The sequence below is a fragment of the Podarcis erhardii genome (genome assembly GCF_964252035.2).
Source record: "Podarcis erhardii genome assembly, chromosome: 17".
Lineage (NCBI taxonomy): Eukaryota > Metazoa > Chordata > Lepidosauria > Squamata > Lacertidae > Podarcis > Podarcis erhardii.
In genome coordinates, this window is record NC_138515.1 from 19,601,394 (window position 1) to 19,626,990 (window position 25,597).

The following is a 25,597-nucleotide window of genomic DNA, read 5'->3' on the forward strand; positions in this document are numbered from 1 at the left end:
GATGTCTTCAGTGACCCCAACGTTAAGTGGCTAAACCTAGCCCTTCTAACATCTAGCTAGCATTTCTTTTCTGCCCAGAGTATCACATAACCCAGCGCTAATGCTCCCCCCCCCCCTTTTCATCCCCATCTATGAAAAAGCCACAGCAACATGATGCTTGCAAGTTGCTTCAAAGCACAACGTATAATCCTGACTTTGACAAGTAGGAACGATAAAGGAACTTCATTTAGAAACAGTAGCTTTTGTTTCCACTGCTGGCCGTGCACTGCAGTGCTAAATCAGAAGTAGCAGCATATTTTAATCCCCCGGAACAAGTGAATATCTTTTAATCCCCAGTCTGTCGGTTCTGTATGTGCTGAACGCAACAATGAAAGCAGGGTGGGTGTGCAAACGTACCTAAAAGAAACTGCTTAACTTAGGCCTTTCATTTGCTTTACAAATATGGAACGTTAAAAAATGCCAACTTTAGCATCCCTTAAGAAAATACCAGAAGAGACCGGGAATGATCAGTAGGGGTGGCCTCCCAGCAGCAGAGTCACTCACACTTAAAGGAATGGTGGTGGGGAGGTTGATGCCCTCCTACCAATGTGCTGTTGTAGTTCCAACCTTCCCATCACCCTCTCTTCCAAAAAGTAGCAGCAACTCCACTGCCAGGAGGCCCTTGTGCACAGTGGCAACCTCTCCTCACCAACCCCCCCTGCACAAGACTTGTCCCTAGAATTATGAGGAAGTCCCTGTTACATCAGGCAAGAGGCCCATCAGATACCTATGGGAAGTCCGCAAGCCAGATGGGAGTGCAACAGCACTATTCCTGTTTGCGATTCTCGTTTTGGAAAAAGAGAGGACCCAGTATCCATTTATGCAGTTATGTTTTTCTCTATCGTTCTGCCATTACCTTTAACAAAGCGGCCACCGCTTCCTGGTTAGCATTTCGAACATCTTCCCCGTTCACCATTAATATCTGGTCTCCCTGCATCAGTCTCCCATCCAGATCTGCTATGCCTCCTTTGACAATGTCTGACACAAACACTCCAGTGTCATTCCTGCAAACAAAATAATGGAAGTATATTTTGTTGGGTTTCTTTATTTAAAACATTATATATTGCCCTTTAAGAAGACATTTCCAAGGTGGTTTACTATGAACTTATGAATGTATTCATTACATAGTTACCTGGTTAAGAACGAGCTTTTAAAAGCAATGATCAAACAAGTACCGTATTTTTCGTCCCATAGGATGCTCCGTCCCATAGGACGCACCTACTTTTGGGGGGGGGGGAAATAAAGGAAAAAACATTTCCTTTATTTTCCCCCCAAAACCAGGTCGGGGAACAGTGGGATGGCGGCGCTGCACCTCCCCGCTGTCCCCCGAGCTTGTGGGGCTGGCTGATGTCTGTCCGGCGCACGGGGCGCTCTGCTTCAGGGCGCCCCGCGCGCTGGGCGGCAGGCTGCTATCCGCAGGGTGGGGAGCCCTGCGGGGAACTCCTGCAGGGCTCCCCACCCTGCGGATGTCTGTCCGGCGCGCGGGGCGCTCTGCTTCAGGGCGCCCCGCCCGCCGGCGGCAGGCTGCGGACACCTGCACGAAGCACAGGGCGTCCTCCCAAGGGCGCCCGTGCTCCGCGCTGCCGGCTGCCGCCCACAAGCCCTGCGCGCCGGGGGGGGGGAGTTCCCCCGGGCGCGCAAGGCTTGCGGACACCTGCGTGAAGCACGGGGCGTCCTCCAGAGGGCGCCCCGTGCTCCGCGCTGCCGGCTGCCGCCCGCAAGCCGTGCGCGCCCGGGGGAGTTCCCCCCGGGCGCGCAAGGCTTGCGGACACCTGCGCTAAGCACGGGGCATCCTCCAAAGGGCGCCCATTGCTCCGCGCTGCAGGCTGCCGCCCGCAAGTCTTGCGCACCTGGGGGGAGTTCCCCCGGGCGCGCAAGGCTTGCGGATAGCTTCCTGGAGCCTGGAGAGCGAGAGGTGCCAGTGCGCACCGACGCCTCTCGCTCTCCAGGCTTCAGCGAAAGCCTGCATTCGCCCCATAGGACGCACACACATTTCCCCTTCATTTTTGGAGGGGCAAAAATTGCGTCCTATAGGGCGAAAAATACGGTATTTTGGTGGGTAGATTTCAGCACTTTCTTATATATACATACAACCTAACAGGATGGATTCTCATATGCAGATCTTACAGCAGAATATGATGTCCTGGTGAATAAGGGAGACCAAGGTAACAATGCCGTGGACACAATTGCTCCTTACGCCAAATATGAATTTATTTCTGCAGTCATAAAGTGTGGAAACTAAGAATGACAACATGCTGAATTTAGTAAGAATGGCTCGTGTATATCAGCAGAGGGGACTAGTGGGCCAGATTCCCTGGCAGGCCAAGTCTGACAGATAGAAAGGGTTGTTTACCTGTCAATTATCTGATGTCACAATGACATCAGGTGATGCTGTGCTTTGAAGTCCTTATTGTTGGAACTGGTGGCTCAAACAAAAACCATCTTGGCTGTGAGTCCTGGAAGACCTGCTCCCTGCCTTGGAGGCCTTTTCCAATCTAGGAAGGAGGGTATGGCTCTGACTGACTCCAACTACCAAAGCTGAAGCTGCTTAACAGACTCTAGGGCCAGGGTGTTGTTTGGAGGTTTTTGCAGTGGGATTATTGAGGATGGTTTGAACCGATGGTTTGAATAGAGGAAGGGCAAATAAAATTGTGTGTGTGTGTGTGTGTGCGCGCGCGCGCGCGCGCCAGGGAGTGCGTGGCTGTCTAAAAGTGCTTTGCCAAGGCAGCTGTTTTTCTTCTTTCCAGATCACCTGATTGGTGCATGTAAAAATGTTATGTTCCAGTGCTTACATTTGTGTTAAGAGACTTAGGAGTAATGCATCTATCAATAGCTTCTTCGTTCTTGTGGGATGCTGAAGAAAAGGATCTTCTTTGTCTTATCCTTTTCTGAGCAAGTTTGCTATCTAGTCAAACAAGGAAGCTTAGAGACTTAATAGCAGATGCAGTCCCAAAGGGGACAACATTTCCTCACCCCTAAGCAGTAAGGGTAGACAGCTCTTATTTTAGTTGTACAAATGAGGAAGTGAAGCTGACTTGCAGCATGGCTAAGCAAGAAGTGAGGGGTGCGTTGAAACGATATCTTTGTTGGGTCTTATCTTGGATTAGACAAAGTGAATATTGCATTTATATAGCGGACAGATGTATAATCAGAAGTTCTTTATTTTCTGAATCTTATTTTTCTATCTTTCTCTTTTAACCTCTTTCCTACTCTTTCTATTTATTTATTTATTTATTTATTTTTCTTTCTCTATTTCTCCCCCCTGCCTTTTGTGTTTTTATTGTATCTAGATCTTGGTTTGTTTGAAAAAAGCAAGGGGGGGAGAGATATTAAGCTTTGTATTTTTCTCTATAAACCTTAATATAATGCATTTCCAAATAAATAAATAAAGGTATTTCACATAGAAAGAAAGAAAGAAAGAAAGAAAGAAAGAAAGATGAACTATATCTCCCAGGTCAAAGTTGCACTCACTAACAACATTAGTGAGAGAAGGTGAAATAAGAATTCCCTCCCTTAGCATTAGGTTCAAACGCTAAGGGAGGCGATTCTTATTTTACCTTCTCTCAGCAATGTTGTCTCCGCATTAGCTTGCACACAAACAGGGCCGGATTTAGGTTTGATGAGGCCCTAAGCTACTGAAGGTAATGGGGCTCTTTAAATGTCTTGCTCTCCTTTGTAAACAACAAATTGTTGCTGTTTTGTGTTGAATATATGCTATATGGTAATTTATGGACCTAATAGGTATCTAAAGCCCTTTGCACATAACAAATAGGATCCTACACAACACAAGCCACTTTTGCTGTATGTAAGGTAAAGGTAAAGGTACCCCTGCCCGTACGGGCCAGTCGTGTCCGACTCTAGGGTTGTGCGCTCATCTCACTTAAGAGGCCGGGAGTCAGCGCTCTCCGCAGACACTTCCGGGTCACATGGCCAGCGTGACGAAGCTGCTCTGGTGAGCCAGCACCAGAGCAGCACACGGAAACGCCGTTTACCTTCCCGCTATAAAGCGGTACCTATTTATCTACTTGCACTTAGGGGTGCTTTCGAACTGCTAGGTGGGCAGGAGCTGGGACCGAACGACGGGAGCTCACCCCGCCGCGGGGATTCGATTTGCTGTATGTAGATTTTACTTTATTTGTTATTTATCTTATATTTTGGAAATGTACATCCAGGTTTTTTTTCCCTTTAAATTATTTTGGGGACCCCAAGAGAGTGGGGTCCTAAGCTATAGTTGTTTAACTTATACGTAAATCTGGCACTGCACACAAAGACCAAACAGACTTCCAGAGGCTCTCCTCATGTACCCACCTCTTCCCAACAATACTTAATCCAAGGCCTTTGCCTGGCTTCTTCTGTAGCTCTATACTGAGCACATCATACATGTCTTCTTCCTTATACTGGGCTTCGTCCCTGTAGACAGTGAGGCGGACTTTCTGAGGCGTCTGTCTGAGAACGTTTATGGCCTCGTCGTGCGTTGCGTTCCTTAGGTCGATTCCATTCACCTGGGATTCAATTGTACGGCAGATGTCAGAAGCATATAGGCCCCCTCTACTCCTGCCTTTCTCCTTGCCCCCCCCCCTGCCGCCACTCCCACTTTCAGAAGTATGCAATGTAAGGATGGCTTGTACGTTGCACAATGTTATACCTCCAAGATTTGATCACCAGCCCAGAGCCTTCCATCTTTGGACGCTGCTCCTTCTTCATACACCTCATGGATAATAATTGCGCCCTGTGGATTTAAAAGCAAAATATAAAACTTGCTAGACCTTTTCGTTCGTCATTCAGTTCAACTATTTTGAGCCTAAGAAAAGAATAAAAGGGGGTTTTGTGGAGATCTCAAAGGAATACAGATGAATGGGAGAAAGTACGTAATGTATCTGAAAAATTATTGTAAAGGACTACACACTTTAGGAGGTTTGACAGAAATCTTGTAGTAAAAAAATTGAATTATGGACTGATTAAGGTTTTATAATAATTGGAATTAATGAGAAGATACAGAAGGAAAACAATAACAAAAGGTACCACAAAAGGGGGGGGAGTCCAAAGGGATACATTGTTTGTGTCCTGTCCTTTTTTGGGGGGGTCTTTTTTTGTTAGTATTTGAAAAATTGAAAACGCGCACACACACACACACATACACAAAGTAATACACATGAATAGTGGTGCCTAGAATAAATTCCGGTACAAAAGTAAAAATTGTATTTAAATAAGTTTTCATTTGCTGTCCTAATGAAAGTGTGTGGTCAAGAAAAACAAAAAGAGGGAAAGCACCAATGTTTGTGTGTGAGAGAGTGAGTGAGTGAAATTTCAATGGTGCACGGAAATAAAGATTGCATTTACATACCGTATTTTTCGCCCTATAGGACGCAGTTTTTTCCCTCCAAAAATGAAGGGGAAATCTGGGTGCATCCTATGGGGCGAATGCAGGCATTCGCTGCAGCTTGGAGAGCGAGAGGGGTCGGTGCGCACCAACCCCTCTCGCTCTCCAGGCTTCAGGAACACATCCGCAGCCTAAGCAGCCCTGCAGGAGTTCCCGCAGGGCTGTCTATGCTGCGGATAGCAGCCTGCTTCCTGGAGCGTCGGGCGCCCTGAAAGCAGAGCGCCCGGCGCTTCGGGAACACGTCCGCAGCCTAGGCAGCCCTGCGGGAGGTCCCACAGGGCTCCCTACACTGCGGATAGCAGCCTGCCACCCGGCGCGAGAGGCGCACTGAAGCAGAGCGTCCCACCCGCCGGACAGACATCCGCAGCATGTTGGAGCCCTGCGGGAGTTCCCAGCAGGGCTCCCCATGCTGCGGATAGCGGCCTGCCGCTCGGCACGAGGGGTGCCCTGAAGCAGAGCGCCCCGCCCGCCGGACAGACATCGGCCAGCCCCACAAGCTTGGGGGACAGCAAGGAGGCGCAGCGCCGCCATCCCGCTGTTCCTCGACCTGGGACGTCCTATGGGACGAAAAATACGGTAATACATTTCAAAGCACCCTTCTTCAGGAGCACTACGGATTAGAATAGCAACATTTCACACTTCAGAAAAAATGTTGAAATGCTTATAAAACATAATAAGGATGAAACCCATTATTTAAAATGTATTTTATGTGGCAAGTGGCAACAAATACATTTAAAAACTTTGTAACACTTGTACGGATGCTAAAAATAATGCTCCAATACACACACACACACTCAAACAAACAGAATTGCGGGGGGACACCCCTGCCTAGTGCAATTATGGACATAAATTTTATCCCCCAACTTAGAGATCAATTGTTCCCATCCATTTATTTGAGTCACATTGTATACTGTATTTTTCCGTGTATAACACCCCCTTTTATAAGATACCCCCTATTTTTGGGACTCCAAATTAAGAAAATGGGAGAGGGGGAGATTGCCCAGAGTTGCTAAACTCTTTTGGGGAGGATTGCCCATACTTGTAGAGCTTTTTCGGAGGAGATTGCTGAAATTCACTCAACCACCAGACTTCCAATAACACACTAACAATCTCTGGCTCTCGGCAGCAACCAACCCCACGTCCCCCCTTTTCACTATCTGTGTATAAAACGAGCCCCAATTTTTAGTATGATTTTTATAGACAAAACCCTAGTCATACACAGAAAAGTATGGTATGTCAAAGAAAGAAGCATTTTCCTTCTTTAGTTTGGGGTTATGAAAGGCATTCGTTACAAACCAGCAAAGTATCGGCTCCTCCTACTATGCTTAAGCCAAGACCGGTGCGTCCCTTGGAGATATCGATTGTCGTTTCACAACCCGGGATGATTGGGCATGTAGCTGGGTCAGATATCAATGTGGCTGGAGTTGAGGACCTGCTTGTGTCTAGAAACAGAAAACCGACTAGTTATAGCTATAGCTGCTCTCCTCCTTAAAAATCCTTGTCTATTATGGACTTTATCCTTTTATTCATTAAGGTGAAGAAGGCTTTTCTTGTCCATTCTCCCGCCCCCAACAAATACCCACATGTACGGTTCGCCTCAATGCACATAAGAAAACCTGTGATGAGCTCTGGCCCCAAGAAACAGATGCCACCTGAATTCTTGCATGCTTCTTTCTCTCCTGCAAAGTCTGAAATCTCTCAGAAATACAAAGTTATGTTTACAACTTATCTGAGAGAAACCATCTCTTCTCACACACACATTAGGCTGGATGCATCAATGTTGAAAAAACTATAAAATGGGATGGTTTTAGATGTTGTTTTCAACTTTTTCCATGTGGGATGTCTGCCACTCCCACTTTGGCTGAGGGCACATCATATTTTGTTTGTAGGGTCTTTAATTACTTTATTCAACTGCTTTGGCCAAGGATCAGCTAGTGTATGCTTTTGTTTTTGTTTGAAAAAATGCAACCTATGATTTTTCTCTTATTTTCCTATTCCTTAATAGACTACCGTATTTTTCGCTCTATTGGACGCAGTTTTTCCCCTCCAAAAATTGAGGGGAAATGTGTGTGCGTCCTATGGAGCGAATGCAGGCTTCTGCCATAGCCGAGCGCAACCCCTCCGGCAGGGAGAGGCTGCACAGGGCTATGGCTTCTTTAGCCCTGCGCAGCGTCTCCCGGCAAGGAGAGGCTGCAGGGGGCTAAAGCGGAAGGCAAAGCAGCGAGTGGGATCCATCTTACAGTATCTGCCACACTAATGGAGTACTTAGAGTAATTCATATTAAGGCCCCAAAGCCTGGGTAAAAAGGCAAGTTTTTGCCTGCTGCATAAAAATAAAGATGGTTTCTGACAAGCCTCCATGCAGAAAGCCTTATTCCTGGGCATATGAACCGTAGCTTGTTTTAACAATGGTTTGTTATTTTATCTAAATGTAATAGCTTTGCTTAGACATCCTTTATTTGGCCATCCCACCCTAGACACTCACTAAGGGAAAGAGGCCCAAGGAAACAGCAGCTTGAAAACAAACCAAGCTTTGGAGAAATAAATAAGCTGTGGTTTCTAGTCTTCTCTATACATTTGTCTCGTGGTTTGGTGAACAAAACCATGGCTAAAACAGACAATGGCTTAGTTCTACGAATGAATGTCGCTGAATTCTTTTCCAAGACTTGGGGTAACTAGAAGATTCTTACTTTTAACCGACTCTGGTTCTGGTGATTCAGCAGGTGAAACAACGGCTGATTGTTGGATATTAGTTCTCTCACCCGAAGTAGCACTGTAAATCGGTGTTTGTGGCTGAGCAGCTGTCTGACTCTCCTCTTCAGCTGAATTGATTGTGAGTTTCACAGTGGGCTTTGATGTCTTCAGCAAACTGATAAACTTGAAAAGTAAAAAAGAGGAAACTTTCATGTAACAAGCCAATATAGATACATGATTTTTTATCATTCTAGAGTAGCAGGCATATTGTAACAGATTTCCAAAAGCATGCATAGGAGTCAAGTCCTGGGGACTGAGGTCCTGTTGGCTCCCCCCCAAATCTGAGGGGGCCAGGGGCCCCCAAAGTCAATGGGCATTGCCATCCAAATGGTGCATGTGCCACATCTTCTAACTGATTATGTGGGGTGCTGCCTCCCCCCATATATTTTATTAAAGTCATGGTAGATACCGCTTCTTTCAACACATAACTTGAGGGGTTTTTTATATTTTAAAGTGCCCTGTGATCCTCAGGTGAAAGGCAGTGTAGAAATTTAATAAATAATAATGAAATAATAAATTCAGCTGCTTTAAAAAGGGAGCTGGAATCCCTGCTCTGCCCTTCCCCCCAAAGAGCTGATCACAAGAACTGCAGTTAATAGGCTAAATACACATGCAACCATCAGTGCTCCATTTATTAATTATATATACCGTATTTTTCGCTCTATAGGACGCACCGGACCACAAGATGCACCTAGTTTTTAGAGGGGGAAATCAAGGGGGGGAATTATTCCCCCCCCCAACCCCAAAGAGCAGTGGACAGGCTGCTCGGGGAAGCCTGGGGGAAGCCCGGGTTTCTTCCCCAGCCCCAAAGAGCAAAGAAGCCAAGACAGCAAGCGGGATCTATCCTGCTGGCTGTCTTGGCTTCTGCCATAGCCGCGCAACCTCTCCAGCCAGGAGCTAAACCTCTCCAGTGAGGCTAAAGAAGCGTGGCTAAAGAAGCCAAGGTGGCAAGTTCGATCCATCCCGCTCGCTGCCTTGGCTTCCTCTTTAGCCTTGCACAGCCTCTCCCAGCTGGAGAGGCTGTGCGCGGCTATGGCAATTCCCCCACCTCCTGCAAAAGCCCACAGGAGCCACGCACCCTTTCAGGAGCGTGCGGCTCCTGAGGGCTTTTCTACGAGGAGGGAGAAGGGACTGACTGGCCGCGTAAGTCCCTTCTCCCTCCTGGGGAAAAGCCCGCAAGAGCTGCGCAAAGCTTGTGTGCAGCTCTTGGGGGCTTTTCCTGCCTGCCTCCCCACTGCATTTGCTCCATAGGACGCACAGACTTTCCCCCTTAGTTTTTAAAGGGGGAAAAGTGTGTCCTATGGAGCAAAAAATACGGTATATATTTATTCTGCCCTTCCTAACAAAGGACCCCAGGGCAGCAAACAACAAAACAGGATTAAAAACATTTAAATATCCTCACAGCTAAATAATATGCCCCACAAGCCACTTCAGCTTCCCCAAAAACCCAACATAAAGTGCTATTTTGGGTTCAGAAGTGTGACAGGAAAGAATGAGAAGAAAGAGAAAAGATTTAGCAACCCTCCTGAAACAGACAGAGCATCCCTGGTGCTGTAGCACCCTGACTAAATGCCTAAACAGAATCCTGGTATCTGTATTTTTATGCCCTTAAGTGGTTGTATAGAACAGGCGTCAGTAAGTCGCATGCTGTAAGGAATTGCTCAAGTACCTTTTCTATAGGATACCCCACAACAACTTCATCGTCCACTGCCAGAATCTGATCTCCAACTTTAATTCGGCCATCCTGAAATAAAAATAACAACACTGGGATGGGATGGGGGGGGCAGAAGGTTTTTCCATCTATACACTTATTACCTTATTCTCTGAATGGGTCACAATTTAACAGCCTTACCTTTCCTGCTGCACCATGCTCTGTTAAGCTCTGAATAACCACACCGTTAAATGTGTCTTCTTCACCAATGGCAATACCTATGCCTCCTTGATCCTAAGAAATACAAAGGGACACCCAGAGGTATAGATGAATGTCAATCAAAGCTGTCTTAAGTATGAATGCTTGAGGAGTGCTATCTTTGTTAATTTCTTTAAAAGATGGCCCAAACGATCTGCACCACTCGAACGCATTGATCAAAACAAGTTCGCTCCTCTGAAACTTGTGGCACCGTCCCTGGCAGTTTAAATGTTGGAAGGTGCATATTAAATACTTATTTCAGAAAATACACATTAAAAAAGTGAGACAGAGAGATTGACTGGTGGTGGCATTAAAGCAGAGATTAATGCAGAAAGGACAGAATTATGGAACATATTCAGAAAGACCATGTGCATCTATATGGTTTAGACATTTGTTGCTCTTGAATATTGGCTCTTGAATAAATAGGGATTTTTTTTGTATGCTTGTAATTTGTTTGATTACAGTGGTACCTCTGGTTGCAAATGGGATCCGTTCCAGAGCCCCGTTTGCAACATGAGCAGAATGCAACCTGCATCTGCGCATCTGCGATTTGCCACTTCCGCACATGCGTGTGACATCATTTTGAGCATATGCGCATGCACGAGCGGCGAAACCTGGAAGTAACCGTAAGTAAGCCGTGGGACGTATCCTGAAAGAACGTAACCTGAACCGAACGTAACAAAAGGTATGACTGTATTTGTTCCTTTTTAAAACACACACACATTTGTATACCACTTTATACCCGCAGTTCACAACACACACACACACACACACACACACAGAGAGAGAGAGAGAGAGAGAGAGAGAGAGAGAGAGAGAGAGAATAATGTTCCTAGGTAAATCCATGCTTAGCATAAGAGTATGCACTTCATAAAGCAATTCAATTAAAAATATATTCATTGCAGATAAGTACAGGTATAGAGAAAGGCCCCATTTGTACAAAACAAAAAAAGAGTGTTTAGTATTACAAGAACTAGCCTTGAGCACTGAGTTCCACACACTAAACTGTGGTTAATCTTAATTATAGTTAGTTGAAACAAGGGGCTGAAGCTAGGTTGTTTTAACAAATCCTAGTTACCATTTCCCACAGCTTTTCTAAATCTAGACAATAAAGCAATATGTGGTTGATCTAAAATTAAAGTAAAAAAATATTCAAATTCCTCCACACCAGAGGACCAATGAAAGGGAGAGTGAGAGTGTGAGCCCGAGGCCTGCTACAACTCATTTTCATGGTTTAGTTATGTTTTGAATGAAGCCAAACACATTGCTGGATTTTGGGAAGTCTAAGACTATGCACCAGCATAATGACCACACAGATAACCCCATGCGATCCAATATAAAATGGGAAAACACGTGAATCTTGAGAATGAAACTGAGTGTTGATTGTAAGATTGAAAACTGAGACCATTAGAGACATTTGTTCATTCAGAGTAGGAAATGGTCCCTTCCCCTTCAGACTAAAGAAATTACAGACAGAATTCTGTTTGGGGCCATTTGCATCAGCATCTACTCACTTTAGGCAATTCCACATTTTTAATATTCTTATATAAATTCAAATCTATAGGAAAAATAGAGCTTGGATCATTCACTTCACCCTGAAAGAAAGAAAGAAAAATATTGTATCAAAATTTATCAATACAGAAAAACATAACATGCCATGTTCGTTATAGAGGTCACAGAACCAATACATCTAATGACATCCCGGCAATGACCAATTTACGCACATCCAATTGACATGTGACCATGCACACGCAAAAAAAGGTAAAGGTAAGGTAAAAGACCCCCGGACTGTTAAGTCCAGTCAAAGGCGACTATGGGGTTGCAAAGCTCATCTCGCTTTCAGGCCAAGGGAGCTAGCGTTTGTCCACAGACAGCTTTCCAGGTCATGTGGCCAGCAGGACTAAACTGCTTCTGGCACAACAGAACACCGTGATGGAAACCAAAGCACATGGAATCACCGTTTACCTTCCCGCTGCAGTGGTACCTATTTATCTATTGGCACTGGCGTGCTTTTGAACTGCTAGGTTGGCAGGAGCTGGGGCAGAGCAACGGGAGCTCACTCTGTTGCGGGGATTTGAAATGCCAACCTTCTGACTGGCAAGCCCAAGAGGCTCAGTGGTTTAGACCACAGCGCCACCCGCATCCCTTCATGCACATGTGCATTGCGGCAAGCTGGACGTGGCAGGGGAAAGGGGCAGGGCAGAACGGGTTTATGTGTGCTTCGCCGTTGCACATGATGACCCAAAACGCAATCCCCACGCAAATTGGGGGTCACCTGTACTAATGGCAATCTCATTTCTCTGTGTGCCAGCCCTTATGGAGCCAAAATGTCACTGTCTACATAGGATATAAGGTATTTGGGGGAGGGAGGAAGAAGCCACTGGGCATGTTCATTGTTCAACAAGCTCTTAACTGGCTACTAGGGACAAAAATGAAAAGCCAGGGTGGGAGGGGCAATGGAGCAGGATATTCTGGAAGCAGCAGTGCTCTGTGCAACAACATTTTGTTTAACGCAAACTTCCCTCCCCACCCCCAATGTCAGATTTATATTAAAGTACCTCTGTTAAAACAAGTCTTGCTAAAATCTACCTTGATCCCTCTTGTTTAGAAGCTATTTACAACATACTGAAGAGTATCCCCTTTTTCCCATCCCTGCCATTATTAATTCTATCACATGAAAATAAATATGAAATACAAATTGTACCTCTTCATACTGAAGTAGCCCAGAAGCGGAAGGTGAAGTCTCTGTTGATTTCCCAGGACAAACGGCCATCTGTTGGACAGCATCTCTGTTTCTATAGTATATGGAGCAGAAAGTTTTCAAATCGAACTCTACAATACTTTCGACACCTAAAGCATTTGCTTTTTGCTTTTTGAAGGACATACCCACAATAGTGGTAAATCCTGAAAAGCATATATATCATTCAGGGAATGCTTCAAAAGTTGAATTATATGGGGAAAGATATTGTTGAATATGCATTTAGATATTACAAAATGTTAAAAATAGATACAAACATTAGAGGTTGCTTACCTGATAAATATGATTTTTACTTTAGAAGGTGCACATTTTATTATTGAAGATGCATTCTGATGAGTCTTTCCATAGAGAACTTGTCCATTTATCTAGATAAATCAGAATGGGATGGATATTTACTTTAATTATGAATACCAGCTTTGTTCCACAGACAAAAGCAAACTTGATTTCTTTGTCACTATTGTTATTAAAACTGCTATTCAACCATTATGGTTGCAATGCACTAATCCTGTATCTCTATACTGCAATTGTTATCTCCTTTTTTTAATATATAAAACAGCTGCTGGTTTGTATTTGGCTCTCGACTGGCTGAAATCGTCCTTCATTAGGTTGCAGTGGGCTGGCTGACTTTGGGAACATCATTATCAATTTCCACTAGTGATTGATCACCTCGTGACTCACTGTTTGTCAAATGGAAAAAAAAGGCATGAAGACAGCAGGTTTATACAAGCAAGTAAAGGTAAATCAGCCCACTCCAACCAGGTCATTTTGTAAACGAGCATGGAAATGAAAATAAAAGGTATTTTATGTAGTCCCTGGAGTGCACTGAAGTCCCCACTGAACAGAGTAAGGATTTGCTTCTGATTAAACATACATGGGATTGTTCTGCTATTGCATACTGTGTCTAAACAGTGTGCTTAAATCCTCAATATGAGGCCAGAAACACTTTTGCACAGCTTTTACAAGTGCACCAATCACACCTGTTCCTGGAAAAGGGAGATGTGACCATGTTCACACATGCCTTGGTCACACTGATGTTTAGTGCAACATACTCTACATGGGGCTACCTGGAAGCTTCAGTTGGTTATGACATGCTCCTGCCTGTCTATACTGACTAGCGCCCATTGTTTAGAATATGTGACCCCCTATTTGTTCAAGCTCCTAGACCATTTCTGAGCCCAATTCTAAGCATTGGTGATGATTACCCTGAGAGCCCTAAATGGCTTGGTACTGTGATATTTAAAAGAATGTCTTCTGAAAAATCCACTGATGTGTATTGGAGTGCTGCTGCTCCATGTATCGCTTCTGTCCAAACAATAGCTGTTGGATACACAGGATGAGGCCTTTTCAGTTGTTGCCCATGGACTGTGCCCCACTCCCCCCCTCCCGACATTTTGATATATAGTTAAAATATATATAGTTAAAATAGTACCATTTCACTGCGGTTTTGTTGTACAAACTGAATGACACTGCTGGCCCCTGAACACTTGTTTTCCTACCAGTTATTTTAAATCTTGTTATTTACTTTATTTTAGATGTTATTTTTTTGTTGTGCCTATCAACTACTGTCATGAGCTATCTGGCTAGGGTGTGTCTCCCAATTTATGGGGCAGAAAGAGATATGCATAAATCTTTTGCTTTTTTAAAAAAATATATATTTCATAAATAAACACACCCACACCTACATAGTTAACCTGCAGTATTTATTTACTACAATACGTGTGATAACCATTGGCCTATCTAGTTTTTAAATAAGGGTTAAACAGAATTGTGGAGGCTAGCTCTATCAGCATTAGCCAAGGTAGCTAAATAAAGTCTCGTGCTCACTATATCTCTGAATATACAGTACTGGTGGCAGACAAATTGTAGAGGGGGTAGCTTCCATGTTGATACCCTGTTTGTGAGCTATAAGAGTAATCAGACTGGCCACTGATGGAAACAAAATGGTGGGCTGGATAAACTCTAGATTAAATGTACTATATCTTAGTCCACCTCTTTTTCTATTCTAATCCTGTTATATTCTAACATCCAGCACTAAACCTCCTATAGGACCTAGTGCTGAGTACTGAATACTTCAAAAGCTTCCATTTTCTTCTATCAACCCAAAGAGTAGTCCAATGAATGATAAAATGAATTGTGTATCTTCCTTCATCTGAGACTATGAAATCTGAGATGATTTTGGCTACTTCTGTGACATTAGTCCTGGTATAACTTTGGAGACCATGAAAGGAGAAATGGAGTGAGACGTCAGACAACCAGACATAACTAAAAACCTAAGGGGAAAGCTTCAGGATGAATGACAACATATTAGCAGTACAACCCTATATATAAATCCCATTGAGCTCAAAGAGGCTTACTCCCAATTAAGTGGAACAGGACTGCAGTCTTGCTGTTTCATTAAATCATGGCTTTCTTTCTCTCAAAACCATAGCAAAGGTACGTACTTCTCCTGTTTCACAGCATCTATTTACTTCTTCAGTACTAGTATAGTTGGAAAACAGTCCTGACCACAAACATAAAATTTATAATGGGAAGCCAGTATGATTGTAAAGAAAGGCAATACTGATTAAAAGAATGTGCTGTTAATTAAAGGCTGCCTTTTGCACCAATAATCGAATGTCCCCACCCCACCCCCTGTCCTTAGAGTCAGCATGTTTCATTTTAAGTATAATTACTAGACACTTACTTCCAGTAACTCGTCTGCAATCTGCAGTCTGCCATCTTTTCCAGCTGCTCCATTTGGATCAATTCCCACTACAAAAACGCTCATCTTGGACCGGTCTTTGTTCCCAGCTAGGCTGAGTCCTAAGCCAGTCTTCCCTTTCTCCAACTCTATCATGTGCAGATCTCCAGACAGATGCCCATACCGCTGACTGATCTTTCCTAGTCATAAGGAGAGAGAAATTGGGTGGCAAGGGAAGAATTTATCTCCGAAAACTTAAAAAGAACACAAACTTTGGAAGTTCAGCAGTCATTGTCATAAACCCATAACCTCAGACAGACTGAAACAATTCAAATAGGAATCTATGGTTCTTTCCCAATAAAATTCTCTAACTAGAAAATGCCTCCAGGCACTTCAATTTATCAGAATGGAAGAGTAGAAAATCTCTCCCTCACTGCTCTATACAGTCTGCCTCTCTCTCTGTGTGTACACACTCACACACACAAACAAACAAACACACACACAACTCCCACACATATTTGTGTTTTTAAGATGTTTTCTAATAGCCGCGATTATCTCACTTAGACTATAATGGAAAAGACAACCAGAGAATAGAGCTTGATATGCTTGTCCATTATGCAAAAGACAGAATCTGAATTCATACAACAAAATGTACATAGCAAAAAATAATGTTGTTTCCACAAGTTATTCATGCAAGATAAAAAAAAAGGAAGATGACCTTCACTTAGTATATGAAGATGTAAACAATTGTGAAAGGTTCTCTCAAGAAGCAAACTTACTCCAGCTGTATCCAAACTCATCTTCCTTATCCAGCTCTTCCAGGTATTGGTTGCTGGAACGCTGCAAAACTTCACTGCTCATTCCTGGAGACAGTGAAGGAGGCGGCAGAAGCAGGTTACAAGACGAAGTCTTTTCTGGCTCTGAATCTGACTGGCTAGATGCCTGTGGAGAGTAAGGAAAATACAGTGGCTGGGAACGTGCAGACTGGCACTGGGCAAAGAAAATGCATGAAGTGATGACAAAGAAAGGGCTGGGCCTTTGAAGTTAAAATACTGTGCAATAATAGAACGGAAAGGCAATCGCAGATGGGGGAAAAAAACAGCAGCATGGTAAATGAAGGTTCAAATGCACTTAAAGCAAAGCAGGACAGTAACTAAAAGCCAAATTCAGTGAAGGTTTATGTGCTGGGTGGCCTACATACCAAGGACTTACATAGACGTGAAAGTGTATTTCCAAAACCAAAAACAGTATCATATAAGGAAGGAAGGGAGATAATTTTACTATTCCCAAAGAAAAGTGGTGAGATGTGTTTTGAGGATTCACATAGAAAAGTGCCTTTGTTCAAACGGTGGGGAGGGGGAGAAGAGAAACTCACACAAAGCTTTAGCAATACTAGTTTGGATCCAAAGTTCCCATGTACAGAACTCTGCTCACTGTACATGCCTACTTCTGTGTCCCTGAAGCCCTCTTGAAACAAGCCACAGAGAGTTGGCAGACCTCTCCAGAACACAGCAGAAGTTGGTTTGGGAACCTGCATGAGAGATTGTGGGCATTGTCTCCTCCCCTCTCCTTTATGAGCTTCCATTCGCCAAAGGGACACTCTGGAAACAACTGTGTGTGTGTGTGCATTTAACTTTATTTCAATACTTAGCGTGTGCATATATAATAACTATATGCACACAGCTTCAGATTTTGTGCGGCTGAATGTTTCCAAACACAACCGAAAACCAAGGCGTGACTTCCGATTGGCTGCAGGAGCTTCCTGCACTCAATCGGAAGCTGCGGAAGCTGCGGAAGATGTTTGGCTTCCAAAAAATGTTCACAAACCGGAACACTCACTTCCAGGTTTGCAGCGTTCGGGAGCCAAAATGTTCGAGTCGCAAGATGTTCCAGAACCAAGGTATGACTGTAAAGAGTCTGGACATTGTTTAGTCTTTTTAAAGAAGCTATTGATCACCTAGAAGAGTTATTTGGCTTCCTAGCTGTAAGCTACATATCATCAACAATTTACACACACAACAACAACATCTTAGCCCTCTTGTATGCAGAGGTATGGGGCCTAACTGTGGCAAATGGTTTCACTAAGGTAACATAGGAAGAGACCCTATAAGAGTGAATGGGAGCAAAATGATTGGCTTCGGGGATCTGAACAGGGAGCTCTTAATAAGAACAACGGTGACCTTAATTACGAAGAGTTGGTTCTCCAGGTATTGCTGGAATTCCAGCAATGATACCTGACGGTCGACCAAGCTGCCTGGGGGCTGATGGGAATTGCAGTCTGACAACTTCTGGAGAACCACAGCCCCCCCCATCACTACTATAAAAGATGCAGAAATAAATACAAATGTGGCAACTCCCGAATCCTTCACCGTAGTATCCTGTGGGTTTCAGACAACGAATTTGGGAGACAGTAAGTAGAGAGACAGCAGCATCACTCTGAAAGAAGCAGGTACACTTGGAAGAAGCATGTGGTCTTTTGAAATGATCAAGAGGGCAAAATGGGGGGTGGAGGACAGACAGCACACAAGGAGTGCAGTACATACACTGACTACAATAGTTAACTACAAATTAGGACAGTAACCGTGAATTAAAACAAACCTTAAATGGTGTAGGAGCAAAGGGGTTACATGGGGAGCAACTGGTGGTAAATCTAATTGGATTCTGCATATCCTATGGTAACAGAAAACATCAGGCTGTTTATTACAGTATCCTTGGAAGAATGCTACTTTTTGTACTGTACAAGTATTCTTACATAGGGAATGGGTTTTATATAAACTTTATTTTTTTTATCACATCAGAATGACTCTACATTTCTTAAAGGGCCTAACATGGCTTATCATTACCAGTCATAGGCCCTATCCAATATGTATTTGCACAGGCCTTGGAGCAAAAAAATCCTTCTTGGGAGAAAATTGACAAAGACAATTCTGCAACCTGAGAACAAACATTTATGCATCAATTCACTTTTGCATGCAGATGTACATGAAGTGAAATGCCATAGCAGCCCCTCCAAAATCTGCTCAAAGGGAACCCCCAACTAGCTTTTGAAGGTGGCTCAAGGGCTGCAGGAGGGAGGAGAGGAAAGGAAGTTTAAGTCCTGTTCTGTGAGCAAAAGTGGCTTCTACTCACAGAACAGCAGTACTGGAGAGAACAGCAGAGAACCCCTTGCCTTTTGTTTGTTTTGAGAATCTAAGCCATGGGTAGGCAAACTAAGGCCTGGGGGCCAGATCTGGCTCAATCACCTTCTAAATCTGGCCCGCAGACGGTCCAGGAATTAGTGTGTTTTTAAATGGGTAGAATGTGCCCTTTTATTTAGAATGCATCTCTGGGTTATTTGTGGGGCATAGGGAATTGTTCATTCCCCCCCCCTAAAAAAAAAAAAAAATTATAGTCCGGCCCACCACAAGGTCTGAGAGACAGTGGACCAGCCCCCTGCTGAAAAAGTTTGCTGACCTCTGAGCTAAGCTGTTAGCTGTTAGCTTATTAAAAGAAAAGTAAGTTTACTTCTATAGCCCTTACCTATATCACCAAGTAGAGACAGAACACTTGCATTTAAGCAGTTATGTGGCACCTTGGAGACACAGGAAGGTGCCTTATAGTGAGTGAAACCACTGGTGTCTAGCTCAGTACACTGACTGACAGCAGCTGCCCAGGATTTCAGAAGGTTTTCTTTTCCCTCAGCTCAGCCTAAGAAGCCAGAGACTAGGCAGAGGAACTTCTTGCATCTAAAGCACATGTTCCACCACTAAGCTTCACGACACCCCCTCCTCCCCCATTTTCATGGCAACAAATAACAGATAGCATAAAGTATCTGGGATGGGAACCTAAGGTAGAATTGTAGAATTGTAGAGTTGGAAGGGACCACAATGATCATCTAGTCCAACTCCCTGCAAGACAATCCTGAGATTAAGAGTCTCATTCTCTATCAACTGAGGCATCAATGTTAGTTAGATCTGTAGCCTGAATTCCCTTGCAGACAGCAGTGGTCTGCTATTGACTTTGTCAGGATTGATCACAGAATTGTCCTGTGATCCTGTCCTGTTCTGGCGGCGGCAATGCAACCAGTGATACAAGAATGCCTCTAGACACAATTCATTTACAGTCCACTCTGACACATGACTATGTCCCACTGATATCAGTACAGCTAGCTTCCAGGTAAGCGATTACAGAACTGCAACCTTAGCTATTTGTTTTCTGTATTCTCCACACCATTCCTTAATATTCCTAATTCACTGGGGGCAGGGTGGAGGGTGGGGGAGGAGAAGAGCCAAACTATTTCTGTTAATATTCTCAAAAAGATTTGGGAATGCGGTCATACTGCCAATCAATTTTGCCTCAACAATGTATACGTGTGTGTGTGTGTTTAAAATCCTAACCCACAGCAATTCATGTAATATTTTACAATGAAGATTCGTAGCTTTAGTGAGCAGTTTATCTGTTAAATACAAAGCATGACACAGTTGCAGCCTCTGGTCTTTCCCCAAGCAACAGTCTGTCTCTCTGTCTTACTATGATTGTGGACCAGCTGGTTCAATGGTCAAATGAAAGCTTTTTGGGTGAGTATGGTGGATCTATCTCCGATAAGGAGAATGCTTTTCCTCCAGTAAGACACTGGCTTATTGATGTTTGTTAAAAAAATATCAAGTGAGGGAGAGGAGAAGGAGCAGAGAAAGAGAGGAACACATAAATTTTCACTGAGTCCATCGCAAACATCCATGCATCATCCAACCTTGTTAGTGTTGAACTGTAGAGGCTCAACAAAGGGGTTAGTGCTGCTGAAGGCAGGAGGCTTACTGAAAGGGTTGTACTGCAGGTAAGGCATAGGGAGGTTCTACGAGAAAAACAGAAAGGGGCTTGCTAACCAAAAGGCAAATACATTAGGGCACTTTCACACAAACATGACCATCCATTGGCCAACATCAAATCCAGGGGTCAGCAAACTAAAAATCCCGTGGGCCGGATCTGGCCTAATTGCCCTCTGGATCCGGCCCGCAAATGGTTCTGCAACCACCACTTGGATCGGCACGATTGCCATTTTTTTTTTCAATTTTTTCGGGCACCATTTTTTGGGTGGTTTTTCCCCTCCCTCCCTCACCGTGGTGGCGTCTCCTCCCTCCTCCCTCCCTCCCTCTTCCTGGCTTCTCCCCACCCTGCGGAGGAAGGGGGCTGGGCATTAATAGGAAGCCTCGCCACCCACCTGCCAGCCTCTCCCCATGGGCTGGAGCTTGGTGCACCTGCTGGCCTTGTGCCTGGCACCCAGGAAAGCTGGCCCGAAAAGGAGAGGCACGGTCACCACCACCGGCTCCCAACCGCAGGCAGAGCAGCGGCGGAGGTAGGCAGGGGGAGGGGAGGGGCTGTGGGAGGCGGGGAGAGAGAAGCCCCCTCTGCAGTCCGCAGCCACTGGGTCTGGGGGATGGTGAACTAGTGCCCTCCCCAAAAAAGTTTGCTGACCCCTGATCAAATCCATGTGTCAAAATGGTGGTCATGGATCAAATACCACAGAGTGATTGCAAAGCATTTCAGACACAGTGCGTTTCAATGACAATTCACACATTCCAGCTGAGAATCACTGATAAATAAGGATGTTGAGTGTTGCACCTGCATCCATGTTTGTACCACCCTTTATGCATGAGACCTCTCCATGGTTTTAAGCATCTCAAAAAGGAACAGGACTCCACCAAGATTGTTCCAAATATCCCTTCATTATCATTGCAAGTCCAAATTAGAAAAGCAGGTGCACACATCCATAATTTATATTAGTGCAGTGGTGGAGGGGGGCGAGTTGCCTCTTAGCGCAACCACAGCACTAGCTGTGATCCAGCAAAGGTAGCTTGAAAACAATATAAACATATGCCTGGCACAAAGCTGCCTGATGGATAAGGGATTAAGAGGAGGACCTCATGGTTACCGCCAAACCACAGTTTTCAGCCATAGCTGGAAGTAGGTTGGAAGCTGGGGTCTTACATAACCATGATTATAGAGGTTGTCCTATGCAGGGTGAATAAAAATCAATGATTTTATATATATATATAGGATTTTTTTTTATTTAAATCAGATTTTTTAAAATAAAATGCCTTTGAAGGAAAAACCTTTCTAAATATAGTTTTCTATTTAAGTTATATTATAGTCTAAAGGCTATTCATCAGGAAATAAGGATTTGTTTCAAGTTTTTCATGAGTGCTAAAACTCAGTCTAAGGTTTTGTGTGTTTTTTTATAAAAAAGTTTAACCACATCAGTTAACAAACATGGATACATATTCTATAACGTTATTATTTTAGTTACCGTATTTTTCGCCCTATAGGACGCACCGTCCCATAAGGCGCACCTAGTTTTTTGGGGGGGAAATAAAGGGGAAAAAATTATTTTCCCCCCAGGCGTGGGGCTGGGGCAGGGGAGGCCCGAGCTTCCCCCGACCCCAGTCCCTAAACAGGCAGCTCTCTGCAAGCCGTGGGAGCCCAGGGCTGGGTCCCGCTGCTTGCGGAGAGGTGCCTGCATGCCGAATCCTGCGCCTGCTGAGATCAGCACGTCCAGGCTTCACGGACCTCTCCGCAAGCAGCGGGAGCGCTCCCGCTGCTTGTGGAGAGGTCCGCGAAGCCTGGACGCGCTGAGCTCAGCACGCGCAGGCTTCTACATGCAAGCAACTCTCTACAAGCAGCGGGAGCGCTCCCGCTGCTTGCGGAGAGGTCCGCGAAGCCTGGAGAGCGAGAGGGGTCTGTGCGCACCGACCCCTCTCACTCTCCAGGCTTCAGCGAAAGCCTGCATTCGCCCCATAGGACACACACACAGTTCCCCTTCATTTTTTGAGGGGGAAAAGTGCGTCCTATAGGGCGAAAAATACGGTAAATAAATTGTTTAAATTGTTATGAAGGAAATGATTGTTTTTCTCCTTCCAATAAAGTACAGCAGAGAAGTTGTCCAAATATAAACAGTTAACTTATCAAACCTCACAATAACTTCATAATTATCTGTCTACATATTTCTAATAGTAAAACCAAATCAGTAATTTCTGATATACGTAACTGTAAAAACTGCTCTGAAAATATATTATTCCAAAAATGAAACCTTCATCTGGTTGTAAATATTAAGATTATACCAACTAGAGTGAGTCTTTCTGTAAAAAAAATAATGATTTAAATCAAGTCTTACTGACTAGTTTTAATCAAGTCTTACTGACTCTGTTTTAAATCAAATCCAGCCTGGTCCTATGTCATTGTTAGCTCAGACACTGAACACAAGGGGAAATTTCCATGCAAGATGTGATGAAGAAGGAGTGCACAACACAAGGGCAACAGATAATGAAAGCTTCAAAGCCCATGGGGCATTCCCAATCTCCTACCAAATCCTATGCCTGCTTATTTGGAAGTACGGTAAATTCCACTCAACTCAGTGGGACTTACTTTTAAATAAAAAAGGACAGGATCAGAATGCACAACTGTTGCCACTGTTGTTACAATTAACAAGGCGAAAATATTACACCAACAGACAATAAATTACCATATTTTTCCATGTACAACACGCCCCCATGTATAAGACACCCCCTATTTTTAGGGACTCCAATTTAAGAAATTCCCACCCTTCACTATCCGTGTATAAGAAGACCCACAGTTTTTCACATAATTTTAAAGTAAAAAAAACCTAGTCTTATACATGGAAAAGTATGGTATATACTTTAAATATTGATAAAAACATAGTGGTAAGCAGAATCTGAAAAGGCTTGTCAACGCAACTCCCATCCTTTGCAAATAAGTTACCAGGGGGAAATGCACAACGGAATACTTAACTTATTAAACAAGCAAGTTAAGAGTTGTTTCAAAACAATATATATAACTGGCCACAGTAATCATTCATATCCCCTAGGTAACACTTAGCCATTTCCACCCACAACATGCACTGGTGGAACATGTTAAATTGCTGGATACTTTTTTTTCTTAACAAAGCTGTATTAAAAGGTAACTCTCATTATAGGACCCGGTTAGTTCTGTGGGTTACTGTCTGTGACCAAAGACTGGAAATCCCCTTATAGGATCTTGCTCTAAAAACACAACGGCGGTTTTCAAACGAAGAGCACAAACTAGAAGCACTGCTTTTCTCCATGCCACAGCAAATGCACAAGCCTCAAATAGCGTCTTGCACACAATCACCAATATTCTGCAAAGCTACTCCATGCGAATTTACCTGCGACGACTGGTGGTAAAATGGATTATTAGGTTTCTGCCCGCTGGGAGCAGAGGATGATACAGAGCTATAGAGAGATTCTGGCTGGGAAACAAAAAGTTTGTGAAACAGCTTGTAAATCAAGACATGCAGCTTACAGCGAATCTACAAGGAGGAAGTGTCGTTACAAACAATGCAAGCTACTATATTAAAACTATTTTGCAGGTGTTTGTGTCGCCCATGCAGCGCAAGTTACTGAAAGTGTGAAGTGAAGCAAAACGAAACAGGTCCCTCTGCATACTTGAACGGTGCATCTGCACAGGAAGTTTCCGTCCCTCCTGGTTAATGCTTTACAAGCGTTGAAACGAAAAGGGGCATTTGGGTGCAAAGGGCGTTTGCAACTATTCTGCCCCATGCAGATTGTGCAGGCCATGCGCAGCCCACAGCTGTCTCCAGCTGCCATGTTTGACGAGCATGTAATCAAGATGGGATATACACAGGTGCTCTGGGGCAGGAAGGTCTCAGCTGCACTGAATGAGCAGTCTCATAATCTCAACAACTGCTTGGTGTGGAAGAACTGTTAGAACAGTGTTCCTCAAACTTGGGCCTCCAGCTGCTTTTGAACTACAATCCCCATCATCCTCAATCACTGGTCCTGGTAGCTAGGGGTGGTGGAAGTTGTAGTAAAAATACAGCTGCAGATCCAAGTTTAGGAAACCCTGTCTTCAAACTTTTCCACAGTGCTTAACGAAATGTACATATATATTTTTGGTTACCACCACTCGCTTTGATCCAGAAACCTGCACTGTCTTACAAATCCATTCTAAAGTAGGTTTTCAAGGATTGGTTTTTTGTTTAGTTTGCATGTGTGTGCTAATCGCAACCACTATGAATCCTACCCTTAGCTTTGTGGAAATGTCCTCCCCAAAATAACACAGCCTTGGATGTTTAATTTCTCCCTGCATATTTTGGTTCTGCAAATCTTTCTTTCACAGTTCATATGCTTACCCTTGGTCTGTTTATAATGCTTTGTACCATAAAGACTACTGGATTGCCTGCTCTTCGTATGGCTTCCACAGCTTGTTCGTGGCTTGCATCTCTGAGGTTAATTCCATCCACCTGAAATCGTAAGGCCTAAGCTTAACACAATGGTACACGCAGCTAGAAAAATAATAACGCAGCAACTTCTAGAAAATGTATTTCACTTCTCTTTGTCATGGTGAAAATATAACAAGCAAACAAGCAAAAAACTAGGGGCAGTCTTTTCTGACATCAGGCCTTCAGGATAGTGCAGTGTTAAGGAGACCGAGCTGCAAATAAGGAGCCCGTAGTTCAAATCTTGTTCCAGTCATGAGCTTTAACTTTAAGCAAAGCGCTTTATCCAAGCCTGAGTACCATCTTTCGCAATATGAGGGCAATAATCCTGACCTACCTTACAGGGCTGCTGCAAGGATATTGAGACAAATGTATGTGAATCATTGAGAAAACTCAGGACTCAGATACACTCATCAACTATATCATTATAACTGCATTATAAACATGTGACACCAGATGGTGCTGTAGAGCTGTGATCTAGCGCTAGTAGGGTTTTACACTAACGGCTTTTATAACACATTTTTCTGCAACACGCTTTTTTAATGTGTATAGATCCAGCCTCAAATTCAATGTATTATCAGTCCACAGCAGACAAACCACCTGTGTATGTCCATTTACATGTGTACTTATTTCTTTTTTTAAAAAAGAGAGAAGTCTCAGGATAGGTCATAATTTGTAAGCAGCGAACAGAATTTCTAAAACGCTTCTGCAAATAAAAATTTGAAAATCGTATTTCCAAAGCAAGATTGTGTTTACATGCTTCATTGAATTCCTGCAAGGCTCAATTAACATGCGTATAAAGTACAACCTTCATTTTAAAGGGAGGGG

At 43.9% G+C, this 25,597-nt stretch overlaps 1 protein-coding gene across 16 annotated transcripts in view; it reads right to left on the reverse strand.

Moving 5' to 3' along the window:
• MPDZ (multiple PDZ domain crumbs cell polarity complex component) overlaps window positions 1-25,597 on the reverse strand; it is a 107,130-nt gene that overhangs the window by 12,306 nt on the left and 69,227 nt on the right. For 7 of the 16 annotated variants that reach the window (XM_081844715.1, XM_081844716.1, XM_081844710.1 and 4 more), the window contains 16 exons: window positions 24,683-24,793; window positions 23,696-23,779; window positions 20,249-20,350; window positions 18,118-18,189; window positions 16,299-16,461; window positions 15,523-15,719; window positions 13,113-13,204; window positions 12,786-12,876; window positions 11,596-11,676; window positions 10,025-10,117; window positions 9,842-9,916; window positions 8,109-8,295; window positions 6,716-6,861; window positions 4,685-4,768; window positions 4,348-4,541; window positions 896-1,043 (listed from right to left, as the gene is read on the reverse strand). In XM_081844715.1, coding sequence (XP_081700841.1) covers window positions 896-1,043; window positions 4,348-4,541; window positions 4,685-4,768; window positions 6,716-6,861; window positions 8,109-8,295; window positions 9,842-9,916; window positions 10,025-10,117; window positions 11,596-11,676; window positions 12,786-12,876; window positions 13,113-13,204; window positions 15,523-15,719; window positions 16,299-16,461; window positions 18,118-18,189; window positions 20,249-20,350; window positions 23,696-23,779; window positions 24,683-24,793 — 1,920 coding nt within the window. The remainder of the gene's footprint in view (window positions 1-895; window positions 1,044-4,347; window positions 4,542-4,684; window positions 4,769-6,715; window positions 6,862-8,108; window positions 8,296-9,841; window positions 9,917-10,024; window positions 10,118-11,595; window positions 11,677-12,785; window positions 12,877-13,112; window positions 13,205-15,522; window positions 15,720-16,298; window positions 16,462-18,117; window positions 18,190-20,248; window positions 20,351-23,695; window positions 23,780-24,682; window positions 24,794-25,597) is intronic. The other 9 variants (XM_081844702.1, XM_081844706.1, XM_081844704.1 and 6 more) reach the window with 7 other exon arrangements.